Source organism: Stegodyphus dumicola, chromosome 4 (assembly GCF_044657685.1).
Source record: "Stegodyphus dumicola isolate Sdum_Otavi_A_Nest chromosome 4, ASM4465768v1".
NCBI lineage: Eukaryota > Metazoa > Arthropoda > Arachnida > Araneae > Eresidae > Stegodyphus > Stegodyphus dumicola.
The window spans coordinates 61,692,201-61,705,742 of record NC_140771.1 but is presented as its reverse complement, the minus strand read 5'-3'; the positions used below and the strand labels follow the sequence as shown (position 1 = coordinate 61,705,742).

Genomic DNA, 13,542 nt, shown 5'->3' with positions numbered 1-13,542 from the left:
AAACACAAGATGAGTGGAGGCCCTTTTCACTGAAAAAATTTCACTCCGCTTGGCGTTGAGAGCAAAATTATAAGATTAACATGTACTGGAGATAAACACTTCACTACTAGTCAACATTATCTGAAGATCAATTACACAGTTTTCCATAAATTCCTTTTATTTAAATCCACCATCCTGTCAATTATTTAAGATCTCTAGACTTCTTGTCTCATTGTATCAGCTGTCAGTACATTTCTTGAGCTTTTCTAAATTAAAATATGTAGTTTTCTAAAATAATAGTTTTTCATCCATCAGTAAGTGATAGTTTTCATGCAAATAATAGCTTTTCAATGCAATATTTATTAAATATATCTCCCGGGAAGTTTCTATTTGGAAATCTGTTTAACCCTTTAAAGGGCACTGGTATATAAAGTATAAAATCGGTTGTTTGTCAATTTTTCAACGTCCTAAAAAATGATAATTTTTCTACACCAAAAGTTGCAATCATAAGTTTTTCGTGTTTCCTTTTGATTCTAAATGGCAGCACTACCCTATGAATGCTCAATATTTTGCAGTTTTGAAATTAATATAGTACCTCATTCCAATAAAGTCTATTGGAGGAAAAGAAAAAAAATCAAAATCTGTAAATATATGATGTGCACATGCTGAATCTTATATATTTACAGCATTTTAGTCAAACCTGGTTATTAAAAGATTATTTATATGATTTTAAAACAAGTATATAAAATATACCGGCACTCATACTGAGGGTACTATGCCAATAGATGGCAGCACCAGGCTTTTCCTTCTCTACTCTGTCAAATGACAGAATTTCTCATTTGTCTCTGTTTAGCTAAAATTTTAGTTTCACCACTTCACCCTTTCCCTGGATAAAGACTTATCAATTTCAAAATTGTCATCTAGGATCAAAATGTTACACAGTTGTAGGGGCTAAATGTGGCATGTTAGAACCAAAAGACACCCGTTAATTCGTATTTTCAAAAATCTTAGAATGCAGTGAAAATAGTAAGATGTGATTGACAGCTAATTTGTAATGCTATCTCCACAAAGAGGTTGCAATAATATCACAAAAAAGCAAAGCTCACTTACAAATATGTGAAACAGAAATGCACTTAAGGTCCATCTCTTAGTGGAATGAAAAAACTGCTGATTTGAAAGCATGCTTTTATGCTTTAGGGTATTGTCTTCATTAATTTCAGATCAGAAGCTAGAAAACACAAGAGAAATTTTCCCCCTGGGTTAGGATACAAGTACGTGGTTTTCGAAATAAGTCTCTACAGTTGGTAGGAGCAGGGAAAATATTTCCAAAGCCACATTTTGATGTAAAGCATTTATCTTTGGAGGGGGGGGGGAAGAGAGCAAATATTTGAGTTTTTGTTTAAAAGTTTTGATCGAAATAAGGGCTATGAGGTGTATCAAATACTAAAATTGTTTAACAGCTTTTCTTCCTAAACAAAATGATATATTTCAACCTATATTGAAAAAAAAAAAAAAAAAAATTAGAAAGGGGCCCAATAATTGAAAGTGCTTCAGGGCAGATTCTTGCTATCATAGCATGAAGTATGTTCTTTTTATATATTATCTAAAGCATAAAATATTACTTCAAAAATGCAACATAATTTTTCAGCTGAGTCGTTGTGTTTCATTTTTCAATTTTTTATTTTTCGCCTAAGTTACATCTCCTTGTAATATTATACTAGTTCAATTACAGTATGATGTGGTTTACAATGGCAATGCTACATTTGCTAATTTTTTCATAAAATAATAATATTGAATTTAAATCACTTTCAAAAGCTTTTTATCCATATTTTACATAAATGTATTCAGCTGGGTGGCATCATCAAATTGAATAAAGATGTAAATTTTATACTTGAAATTTTAAAGGTTTTTGACATCACACTTACATAACATAACTACATTCAAGCACCCATCTCTATAGATGCACATCAAAAGTATGCCAAATAGATGAAAAAAACAAAAATTAACAATTGACAGCTACCTGGAAAAAGAAATGTCTTACAAGGGCACCGGTATAAAATATATACCGGCCCTCAAGATTCAGAATTTCGCTCTAGATTTTTTTTTTTTTTTTTTTTTTTTTTTTTTAAGGATCCATAAGTTACAATTCATGCAAAATTTTACCACAATTTCAGTTATTTTATACATTGCCCCTCAAAGGGTTAAACTATGCAACTAAAAATCAGCTGGCAGTAAGTTTCCTGAACTCTGCTAAATTAAAATATGTACTTGACTAAAATAATAGTTTTCATGCAAACAAGTCTTTCAATGCAATATTTGTTAAATATATCTCCTGGGAGTTTTTTTATATATCTATTTAAATTATGCAAATAAAAAATAAATAATTTAGTTTGAGTTATTAAAATTAGTTGTTTTTAACCTCTACACTCTTGCTAACCAGGACGGTTATTCTACGCTACGAGAGTCGACAGCAAGTTGTGGGCCGACAGATGTCGCTGCTAGTGAAAAACAGGTCTGCCCGACATCCTATATTCTCTGAGTACGGAAGTTGTAGAAAGCGGGCAAAAAAGTGTTGCCGCGTTGTCAATCAGGGTTGTGCAGTTGACATACTAAGTAGACAATGGCTTTGTATATGTTTTTGCCGCTGATTTTTTTCATATTTAAACGAAGAATACGGTCGTAGATCTCTGAATCGGTGGCGAATGTATAGAAAATATGTTGATGCTTTTGCTCTGCCAGAAGATGTTTCATTGTGTATTTCACGATTGCCAAAATTTATAGTTATTTTAATTTGCGATGAACTGATAGAGTATTTGGAGCCACATTCAGAAAACAAGAACGCAGTTTCTACTGAAAGAAAGGTTATTTGTACTATTCCTGAAATTATAGATATAAATTGTAATTATATGCTTTAAAAATGTAGAAGATAATAAGTTTATTAAGCACATATAGACATCCGATAAGCTTCTACTCCATTTATGTACAGCAAGAATTACATTTATTTTAAAATCTAACAGTTGAATTTCTTACGAACAATACTGTACACAAAAAGGAATGTCTTTCATTATTACGCGAAATTCACACTACTGTAAAATAAAAATTTAAAAAACAATTATAAAACTATAAAATAGCATTATAATATTTTTTCAGTAGCAGTACTACTACTAGTGCGACACTTTTAAAATAAGTTTTAGCCCAGAAGGGCTATTAACTTCATTTTGCCATTTTGTAGCGTTTCACTTTCAAATCGTTGCCACTAAATATCATCGCACTGTATTATATTTAAAGAAATTAAATAATGAGAAATCTGCATAAATGTATGAATGTTTCTCACACTGTGATAAAACAACGATACCTAGAGCCATGAAATTTTGAATAACGTAATCCTCCATCCTAATATAGGCATCTTGGAGGCCAAAATGTGGAACTGGGAATTTGTTTTATTATCTATTTCAAATTTTGTAAAGCATTTATGAGTGTTTGATTAAGAAACTGAATGATTTCAAAGCGAGCAATGGCAACATTGTACAGAAAAAAAAAAGAGGAAAAAAACATTTTCATCTCTAGCGCAGGAAACTATGTATCGGAAATTCTAAAGATATACGCTTTTTAAATTATATGATTTTGCTGCTGAATTGAATTTTATGGTTTAAATGCGAAGAACATGATATTTAATAAATAAAGGTAACATGCAAAAAATTTTAAAAAACCGGCCTTTTGTGAGTAATATAAAATCTGAAAGCTTTCAGATTTTTTTTTTTTTTTTTTTTTTGTGTGTGTGTGTGTGTGTAATTTTATTATGCTTTAAAATTGGTTTCTACGGGAGGACTTTCTGAGGGAAACTGGCTTGTATACACATTATATATGGGGAAAGCCACGAAAACACCGATGCGTGCAGCTCCTTCGTAGGATTCGAACCTCGGACCAAACTACCTGCGTTCAGCGACTCTACCGCTCGGCCACTGGTTGGCTTATTAGCAGAATTATACTGTATTATTATTTTATTATGCTATAAAGTAACAATGCTATAAGACTGAGACATACCTTTAGAATTTTCGATACAAAGTTTCGCGTGCTTTCGAAAATGTTTTTTTTCCCCTCTTTTTTGTTCATGGAATAGTACTTTTGTAATTCATTAGTATTAAAAAATCATTGTTTATTTGAAAACTTAAAAAAAAGATACTGTTCATAGCAGAGTTCTCCCTTTTATATTGTAAAAGAGATATTGATTATTATTAGTTTTCTGTTTAATGTGTCGAAATGCTGGTTTGACAAGGATTTCAACTGCAGAAAAATATTTAAAGAAACAGTGCGAATCTGGAAAAAAATCACCTTCAGTATATTTAAAAAACACTGATAAATTTATAAAATAATCTGAATTAATATAAAAGATTTTCTTATATGAAATTATCTAAGTGCATTCAGTTACAATATTATTAACGCAAATATCGTTTTGTGTAAAGGTAAAGAAAATATTTTTTCGCGCTAAATTAATTAATGGATTATTTATTTTGAGCAAAAAAAAAAAAAAAAAAAAAAGCACGAAAATCCGAGTTTAAATTATCGCGAAAAGTCAAAGAAACGTTTTGTCAAAGAACGATTCATCTTAAACCCTGTTCCTCAATTTCCTATATACGTCGTACATTGATTATTTTTACTTTGGTACTTGCATTGTGAAAATAATATTATTATCTTCTAATTATTTTCACAGAATAAAATCTTTTGAGAAGGAAGAATATTTTAAATAAGCAGTTTATATATATATAAGAAATTAAAATAACAGCAACGTGATATTAAAAAAAAAGTATTAGTAATTGTGTGACAAAAATTACAATACGAATTAATCACACATACAAGGATAGATTTGTATAATTTTGGTATATATTTTATATTGAAAAAATATTTTCTTTCATGTTAATTATAGAATAAATTATTTAAAATAAAACATTTTGATGCATGTGTGATAGCTGAATGCAGCAGCAATCGGCCGTACTGTAATAGCGAATGAATTTTAGTCCTTTACATGAAAGAAATAATTTTCATAGAAAAGAAAATAAAAAAAAAAAAAAAAAAAAAAAAAAGGAAGAAATATTTTCTTTCTAATTTCTTACTTAAAGAAATATTTTTCTACTATTAACTGTAAAATAAAATGCGTGAAAACATCTTAATGTAAGCATATTAAAAAAAAAAAAAGAACTTAGTTTGCATTTAGATTGTAATGCAAGTTAATCATATTATAAATTTAAATGAATAGAATTGTTTATTTCTAAAAAGATCTGAAGTAAGCTTAATTCATTTACTCTTATCTATTTACTGTTGCTTTCATAGTATTCCATATCCCTCTACATTTCTTAGTCCTAAATTCCTGCATTAACTTTCCTCTTAAAAAACGGGATCCTTAAAAAACGGATAACATAGCAGCATATTCTGCTGCGTGTTGGTCATAATACTGTTTTGTGCTATTTTTTTTCAAACTACAAATGCAGCGTGTGAGTTAGTGAAATAATAGGAGAATATTCCTAGAACTTCAGCCAGTGCGCACTATAAATTTCGTCACTCGTCTGTACTGCGATTGGTCTAAAGCTCCTTGAAGCCTTGTCCCCTTTCAGTAAAGTCAAATGGACCCACCCGCCCACCAACTGAGGACCACAGAATGGCTTTCTCCGATAAGTTGTGATGGGTTGTCCATACCGGTTTTTTTTAGTCAATATTGTTCACTCAAGTTGTAGACAGATCCAGTGATCATAGAATAGGCGTCCAGAGTTGTTGGAATTTTTTTTTTTTTTTTCCAGTTTCTTTAGAACATAACACAATGTTTGGGACTTCATTCACTTGAATGCATTAATTTTAGCTTACTTAAGGATTGAGTAGAGTTTTCAAAACCCATTATAAAACAAAAGTGTAACAAACAAAAATTTCTTGCAAATATCAACTTTTAGATTTCAGACAAAAAATTTTAATTTGAATACAAATTTGATTTTTTTTCTTTTGCATTATTATTGTTATGCATGTTTTAATATATATTTAGTAAGTGGAATTTAAGATTTAGTTGAATTTTTTTTTTTTTTTTATCTTTATGATTGAAAAATTTTCATTGCATTAAAAAAAAAAAAAAAAAAATTCTGGCCAGTCAGTTGATTTTGGATTGAGAATTCGTCCCACATGCACTTTCAGTCTGAGACCACTGCTATATGGAACAACAAGATATAGAGATATAATATTATTAAATAATGAATAGCCATAACTCTGAAACAGAAAATGGAAGTTTATTTAATAGATATAAAAAGTTTAATCTTCAAAACAGTAAAACAATATTTAATTCACGAAAAAGATAACTCTTTTAATCAGAATTTTAACGTAGCAGAAGATTATTCATTTAGAATATTTGTCATCTGAGTCTATATATCAGTCAAATAATTACACATTAATATTAATTAAAATTAATTAAAAACATGAAACAATAGACATAGTATCACATGTAAAACAAGATTTAAAAAAATGATTAAGAATCCATAGTATGAAAGTCTGAAAATATTTTAGCATTTTAGGAGAGTTAAATTATGAGGACTTTGAATAACCCCCCCCCCCAAAAAAAAATTCAATACAGTGAACAGGCCAGTTTTACTTATACAAATCTTCTCATTCAAGTAGTTTCTTCAATTTGATTTTGAATAAACTATCCTCTACTGTATATGATACTTAAAGATATATTAGCTTTTCCTTACCTTTTTAGCTTTGATTTGTTTTAAAAAGAGAAAGCTACAGTCAAAGCTAGGTGTTGGCTTTTTCTTTTCAGTCCTATTTGTTGTATTTGAAGGAGCATCACGCTTCTGAACTATATAGTCATAAGTAGAGAAGTTTTGGCACACTAAAAAGCAAATAAACATAACTGCAAAACAAGCCCCAAATTTTCTGAATTGATCATTTAACTAAAAAGGAAACATGGATACTAATTAAAATAGAGCAAAAATTACAAATTTGAGTTTTTCATGTAGTGATTTTCCTTCCCTACATGAAAAACTTAAATTAGAATTAGGAGTTCTACAGAACAAATAAATATAAGGCAAGTATAAATAAGTTTGAATTGTATAGGATAAAAAAATCCTGCAAAGTGCAGGAATGTTTTATCCTAAGCAATTCAAAATAATCTTTACAGTTTATATTAATACTGTGATACACTTTTGATTTCAGTTTTAGACTAATATTTACTAACTAAATTCATGGCAAAAGTTTTTATTGCTTACATTAAAATTTTTGCAAACATCAAATAAATGTATAACTTTCCCATTTCTTTCCTATTATCTTCAAATTTCTACCATAACTGGGAAATCATTTTTTATATATACATTCTATTGTACAAAATAACAAGCAATTAAAATGAGAGTTTTATTCACATAAAATGAGTGCAAAAATTATGATGCCAATGAACTTAATAAATTTCTAAAATGATATGACTTCATGTAGTGAAGGAAAATCACTCCCCCCCCCCCCCGTTTTCTTTTCTTAATTCCAGAAGCTGAAAGACTTCTAGAATTAAATAAATACATAAAACTAATTTTCTTATGGTACATAAAAATATCATCTATCCATAAACAGTGTCAATATATAAATACAATATATCAAAATGCCATACACTTAAATGGAAATCTTCATGTCATATAATTCCCATCATTAATATTGCCAGAATTTGATTCATTTACAAATGTCATAACTGTCAACTCGGAAATCTTAAAAAAACAGTAGATTTTTGTGAGAAATCCAGGAGGAACCAGGAAGGTTTCATGTTGTGTGGCAATACAATTTCAAAAGAACTCTAAACAGGCTTTAATTCAGTTATAATGCATGTTTCATATTATTCAATTACTTGTAATACAATTTTTATGTAAAATATATCAGTATTTAATTAGATATTCTAAATCCTATGTACTTTGTATGGTCTCTTTTTAAATTTTTGTTGTTGTTGTGACTTATCTCACTTGTCTGACAGTAACATGAGAACAAGCTCATGAAATTCATTTTTGGAAGGAGTGCAAGACTGCACCTGTTGTTGGTAAAAGCCTTGAGTGCCATACAGATGACAATATGGCTTTGCTCAGTTCCGTCCCAAGTTTCGAAGGAGAACACCCAAGAAGGACAGATCTGAGGGTCTTCCACCCCTCTTCCCCTACCAATAACCTCTCCAGGGGACTTTCAGCTCGTGACATATTTAGAGTGCCCCCATGCCACACAGACACTACACATCTACAAACATCTATGCCTTCTCTGGGATTTGAACCCAGGCCTTTCAAGTACAGCAGTCAGTGTCGCTAACAAATATTCCATTTGGGCAGCTTTTAATTTTATTTTACATTTTAATAATGAGAAAAATCCCACGTAGTAAAGAAATTTTTTATTTATCAAATATTTTTAAATACAATGAAATAAAATTAATAATTAATGTACATATTCTTTGTGTGGATAAACTTAGTAATTTATCCAATATTGAAGTAAAATAAACTTAAATACAAATTTTAACTTATTGAAGATTGCTTGAATCTTCATATATAAATTTACAAATGTCTACAGTAGATTAAAATAACTTCTATCAAATGAAATTTAACAAGAAAAATTTAATAAAATCAATCAATTTAAATAAAAAATTCAGATGAAATACAATTTGAACAGAATTTGCCTAGTTTAAGCCTCATTATTTCAATAAACTTCATTTATTACCGGGAAACATTTTCCTTAATAATGTTAAAAATTGAAAATCAGCAGATTTGGTGATCTACTGGGAGATGTGATGACAGCCAGGAGTCTCTCAGTAAAACCAGGAGAGTTGGCAGCTATGAAATATAAATATTAGTTAAAAATATTGCATAATGCTTATTTAATTTAACACTATTGATTTGATATAACTCAGTCAATTCTAGCAGACTTTCTTTGCGGAATATAGTGTAACTATTAGATCATAAAATTGGTAGTGCAAATGCTAGGTTGCAAAATATTTTTTATGAAATTTTACTGATCATTTCATTACTACTTAATTTTGCCTTTTATTTCGATGATAAAATTCATACTAATACTTAAGAATTAACATCAACATGTTAATTCATAAATATTTCTCAAAGATAAACAAATTCATCAAAATATAAAATTTTGCAGGCTACAAAAACTACACCGTTTTAGATGAAAAATTCAATTTTATGTTTAAAAAGGCATAGTGTTCTCAAAAGCTAAAAAAAAGTAAATACAGAGGGTGTTTACACATTCTTAGAACAATTTTAATAAAGAATTTAAAAATGCAAATATTTTGGAATAAAAATTTCTCACAGCAGCTTATTATTTGAAATGAGAAACATTGTCTGCTATTTTTAAATTTATTCCGATTTCAAAATGTCGCATGTAAACAAGTTGTGGATTGAATAATATGTTCTTGAGCTTCCTAAAGAGAAATATTCCAATTCCATAATCAAAATTATGGTGAAATGTAATGTATTAAAATTTCTTAAGTGCAAAATAAGTAACATGATTGATCAGTACATTAAAGTCATCAATCATTACTTCTACATGGAAAGAAGACTAAGTGAATACCCAAAAGTATCTTTAATGTTTCTAAAATAGTAAAGTTAAATCATTCATAACAAGAGAAAAATCTACCAATGCATAAATTAATTGCAAAGTCTTTTTAAATACATCTGTAGCAATAATAAATAAAATAATAAACCAATATTCACAACATAAAAAAATTAAAAGGCATAGTGTTCACCAGCTGAGGCATGTTGCCAACACAGAACGATTTGTAGAACTTTGTACGATAACTATTTAGCAGGATATAAATGGAAATATATTGTAACCCTCAATGATGCATGGATTTATCTAAATGACTGAAAAAAAAAGTCTACTTATTATTAGAAAGGACAAGAAAAAAATGTACAAACCTGGTTCCATCAATGCAAAGAAAATTTCAATATGGGGTTTATTATTATCACAAGATTCTCTTGTGATGAGAAATTTAAAACAAGGATGATGGAGCAAAAATTTAAAAACCAACTCAACATACTATCAAGAGAAAGTTTATAGAAGAAATTCCATTTCTTCATCCCAGTGACTGTCAAAGAATGAAACCTCTTAAATTACACTGGATTATATTAATATATATATATATATATTAATACATTTAATTTATATATAATATATATACATATATATATTATATATAAACATGTAATTTATATATATATATATATACATGTACGATACATATTTTTATCATACATGTATATATATATATACATGTACGATAAAAATATGTAAATAAAAATTCTAACTTTAAATTGCAGCTTTTTGATTCTCAATTTTAATTTCATCACTTCATCTTTCCATTCTAGAAATAGTAATTGCTTATGAAAAATCACTCGAAACTACATCATTTCAAAACTAATCTTTCTCATGCGATTTTTAATGCAAATACTTACATAATGTTTCAAAAAATAATAATTTCAAATTTGAAAACTGAAACTTAATCAAAATAAAGTTTAAGAATAACTAAATCATTATGAACCAATTTTCAACCTTCATTAACTTTACACCCAGACTACAAATGACACAAAATTATATATAATATTAAAAAAAAATTTTTTTCTTTTTTTACAGAATGCTATGAAATTTGCGTTTCTAAAACACAAATAAGTTGTCCACTGTTTGTTTTAGTACATACATTCATCTCCAGAATCATGATCTTTATATCATGATTTCATGTCCTCCAGCTATTCCTTTGATGTTGATGAAGAAGGTTGTTCTTTCAAATGCTGACTTGTAGATATGTGCAGTCATGTTTTGCCACGCAGATTGCAAGGAATATTAATACCCTCTAGAATCTCAGTATAATCGGAATTGCGGTTTACTTCAGACGGTTTACTTCTTCCGTAAACCGTATTTTTTCATCTTAGCTGAAATTTGTTTTCTCTGTTTGGCCCTATTTTTGGCTTGTTTTCTTATTCCGCTTTTCTCCCCCTCGGCATGCAGATGGTTTCTTTTAATATAAATGAAATACACTATGAATTGCCTTAATAAGAATAACTAAGAATTGACGTAATTACACTCGACAGTCCTAAATAAATGGTCGCATCTGGCTTGCTGACTATTGAAAGCAAGCATATCTCAGAAAAAAGAAAAAGAACGGAAAAAAAGAGTACAGAAGAGACCTAAAAACTTTTTAAAAAAACCATAAAAATAATAAATCTAGCTTTAAAATCCAAAATGCACTCCATTGTTACAAGTCAAACTAAAGATGAGCCTAAGTTGCCGACTGGCTGCAAAAAAATCTAAATGCCTTGCTTCATCTTGAAGACATAATGACAGTGTCTTGTATATACTCAACGAATATTAATTTGAATTATTTCATTTGTCCAGGATGGCCCAAGGTTAATTTTTTGGGTTAGCTCTTATAAAATAGTTAAAATGCTTCTCCATTTCACAGCAGACGTTGCTATGGAAACCAGGCGAATTCTTCAACAACCTATCATTCTATTTCTCATTTGAATACACCCTGCCCATACAGGAAACGATAGAGGGACTCCTGTTGTTACTGATAGGGTCAATCTAATTCTATCAATGTCCGTTTGGAGTCCCTCTATTGGCCTCTTTCTGATCTTACATTTATAGTTGTAATCGGCTGTACTTAACTTTATTTTAACTCATGTTCCTTTAAAAGGGTTTTTAGTATTTAATTAGAAATCTTCTTAAAAGAGGTTTTTAAACTTGGCCTTAAAACAACACTGAAATGCCACTGAATTAAGGATAGGTAGTCAATAACGAGTTGGTCCTCTTCTGATCTTTATAATGGCTGCCAAACGACGAAGCATAGATTCAATAAGTTTCTGGAAGCCAATTTATGACAGAGAAGTCAGAAAAATGCTTATCCAACCAGGCAGTAACCAACTGGGACCTAGGAGAGGTGCAGTTATTTTGCTGGGATACTCCATTTCCATGTGAATTTGGTCGGTTAATTCTCATCACTCCTTGCTACTCATTTCAAGTCCACTGGAGTCTATTCTCTGTATTCTCTTACCCAGGCAAGAAGTTCAGCTCGATGGCATGCATTCAGCAAAGGTACTCGCGTGGGTCTATGGCTTCCGAAGCCCATATGGTAAAGCAAGCGTTGCTTGATCCTTTCACTGACTGTACGACTGTCACCCTGTTTCAGCGGAGTGGTAATTTGAGCTAATGTTTGGCTTCATTGACTATGTACAATACGGCTGAGCCGTCTCACACCATGCTTGTTCTAGGTTAATTGTCCTTTGCAATTTGCCCGATTGCAAGTTCTCTATCCGATCATCCGTGTATTCTCGGTATACTCTTGACACTGTTGACCTTGAAAACCCTAGCCCACTGAGGATTTTGGAAATTGAATGGCCCATGCGTCTACTGCCTACAATCTGTCCGAGATTGAAGCTGTCTAAATCGGAAGTTTTACCCATCCTGGTAATTGAAACAACTGATTAATAACAGCCATAGTACTAGCTGTATATGCATTTACCACAACTTCCTCATGTGAGCACAGATGCCGTGGAGCGCTATAAAATTTGCATAGCCATGTCTATCCATAATTCATTAGCACTTTAGTATATTGACAGTGTACTAAAATTAGAAAGCTGTTTTAGCGAACAACATACCAAATACTATCTAGAATTATATTTGAATTTGCCGCCCACAAAAGCTGCCACCCAGGGCAAGAACCCCGGCTTGCCCCCACTAGATCCGGGACTGGATAATATACAATATATATATATATGTAAGATATAATAAAAATACTAAGGCTATGTTAAGAAATAATTGGCAACCTCAAAATTAACTATTCTAGATTTGACGTTCTCCCTCCTAAATTCATCTATTCTAAAAAATTCAAGATCATTCCGAATTACATAACACTGCTTGAAAAAGGTAACTAAAATTAACCAATCATGGCTTAGATTCACATATGCACCTATGCAGTATAAATACTGCTTCACATTTCATTTAAAGGAATTATGTTCCTTTTTCCTCCGTGATTTCTGCCAGGGCAACAACACTGTACCTCTATGCTTCCTTGCCGGAAATGGTGTCGTATCTTCTTCCCTGTTACATAAAAAATCATTGTATTCAATGATGACTGAAAACTAATTTGCCTGCCATAGAGATGATTTGAAATGTGTAAAAAATAAAGATGGTGATTCTTCCATTCAGTTTTGTTAGCTGCTTCATCATGCCTTTTCCACTCGGCCATGTCTACAGCCAGAAGTTAACAGTATCGGATTCACGACTGCGCACTTAAAATATTACATATATGTACAAGATAAAAAAGTATGTAAATCACAATTCTAATTTTAATTTTCAATAGTCCTTTAACTCTCCGTTTTAATTTGATTATTTCACCTTTCCATTCTAAAAATAATAACTGCTTATAAAAAAATCATTCTGAATTGCATCCTTTTAAAACTAATCATTCTCATGTGATTCTTATGTAATGTTAATAATGCAAATAATTATGTAATGCTTCAGAAAATAATAATTGCAAATTGAGGAACTGAAACTTTCATTTTT

At 30.2% G+C, this 13,542-nt stretch overlaps 1 protein-coding gene across 2 annotated transcripts in view; it reads right to left on the bottom strand.

Moving 5' to 3' along the window:
* The window catches only part of LOC118203995 (uncharacterized), an 89,674-nt gene that overhangs the window by 24,024 nt on the left and 52,108 nt on the right, over window positions 1-13,542 (bottom strand). For both annotated transcript variants that reach the window (XR_015040682.1, XM_085815010.1), the window contains exon 8: window positions 6,705-6,847. Coding sequence is in view for 1 of the 2 variants with exons in the window: in XM_085815010.1 (XP_085671136.1) it covers window positions 6,705-6,847 (143 nt within the window). In the remaining variant the exon portion in view is untranslated. The remainder of the gene's footprint in view (window positions 1-6,704; window positions 6,848-13,542) is intronic.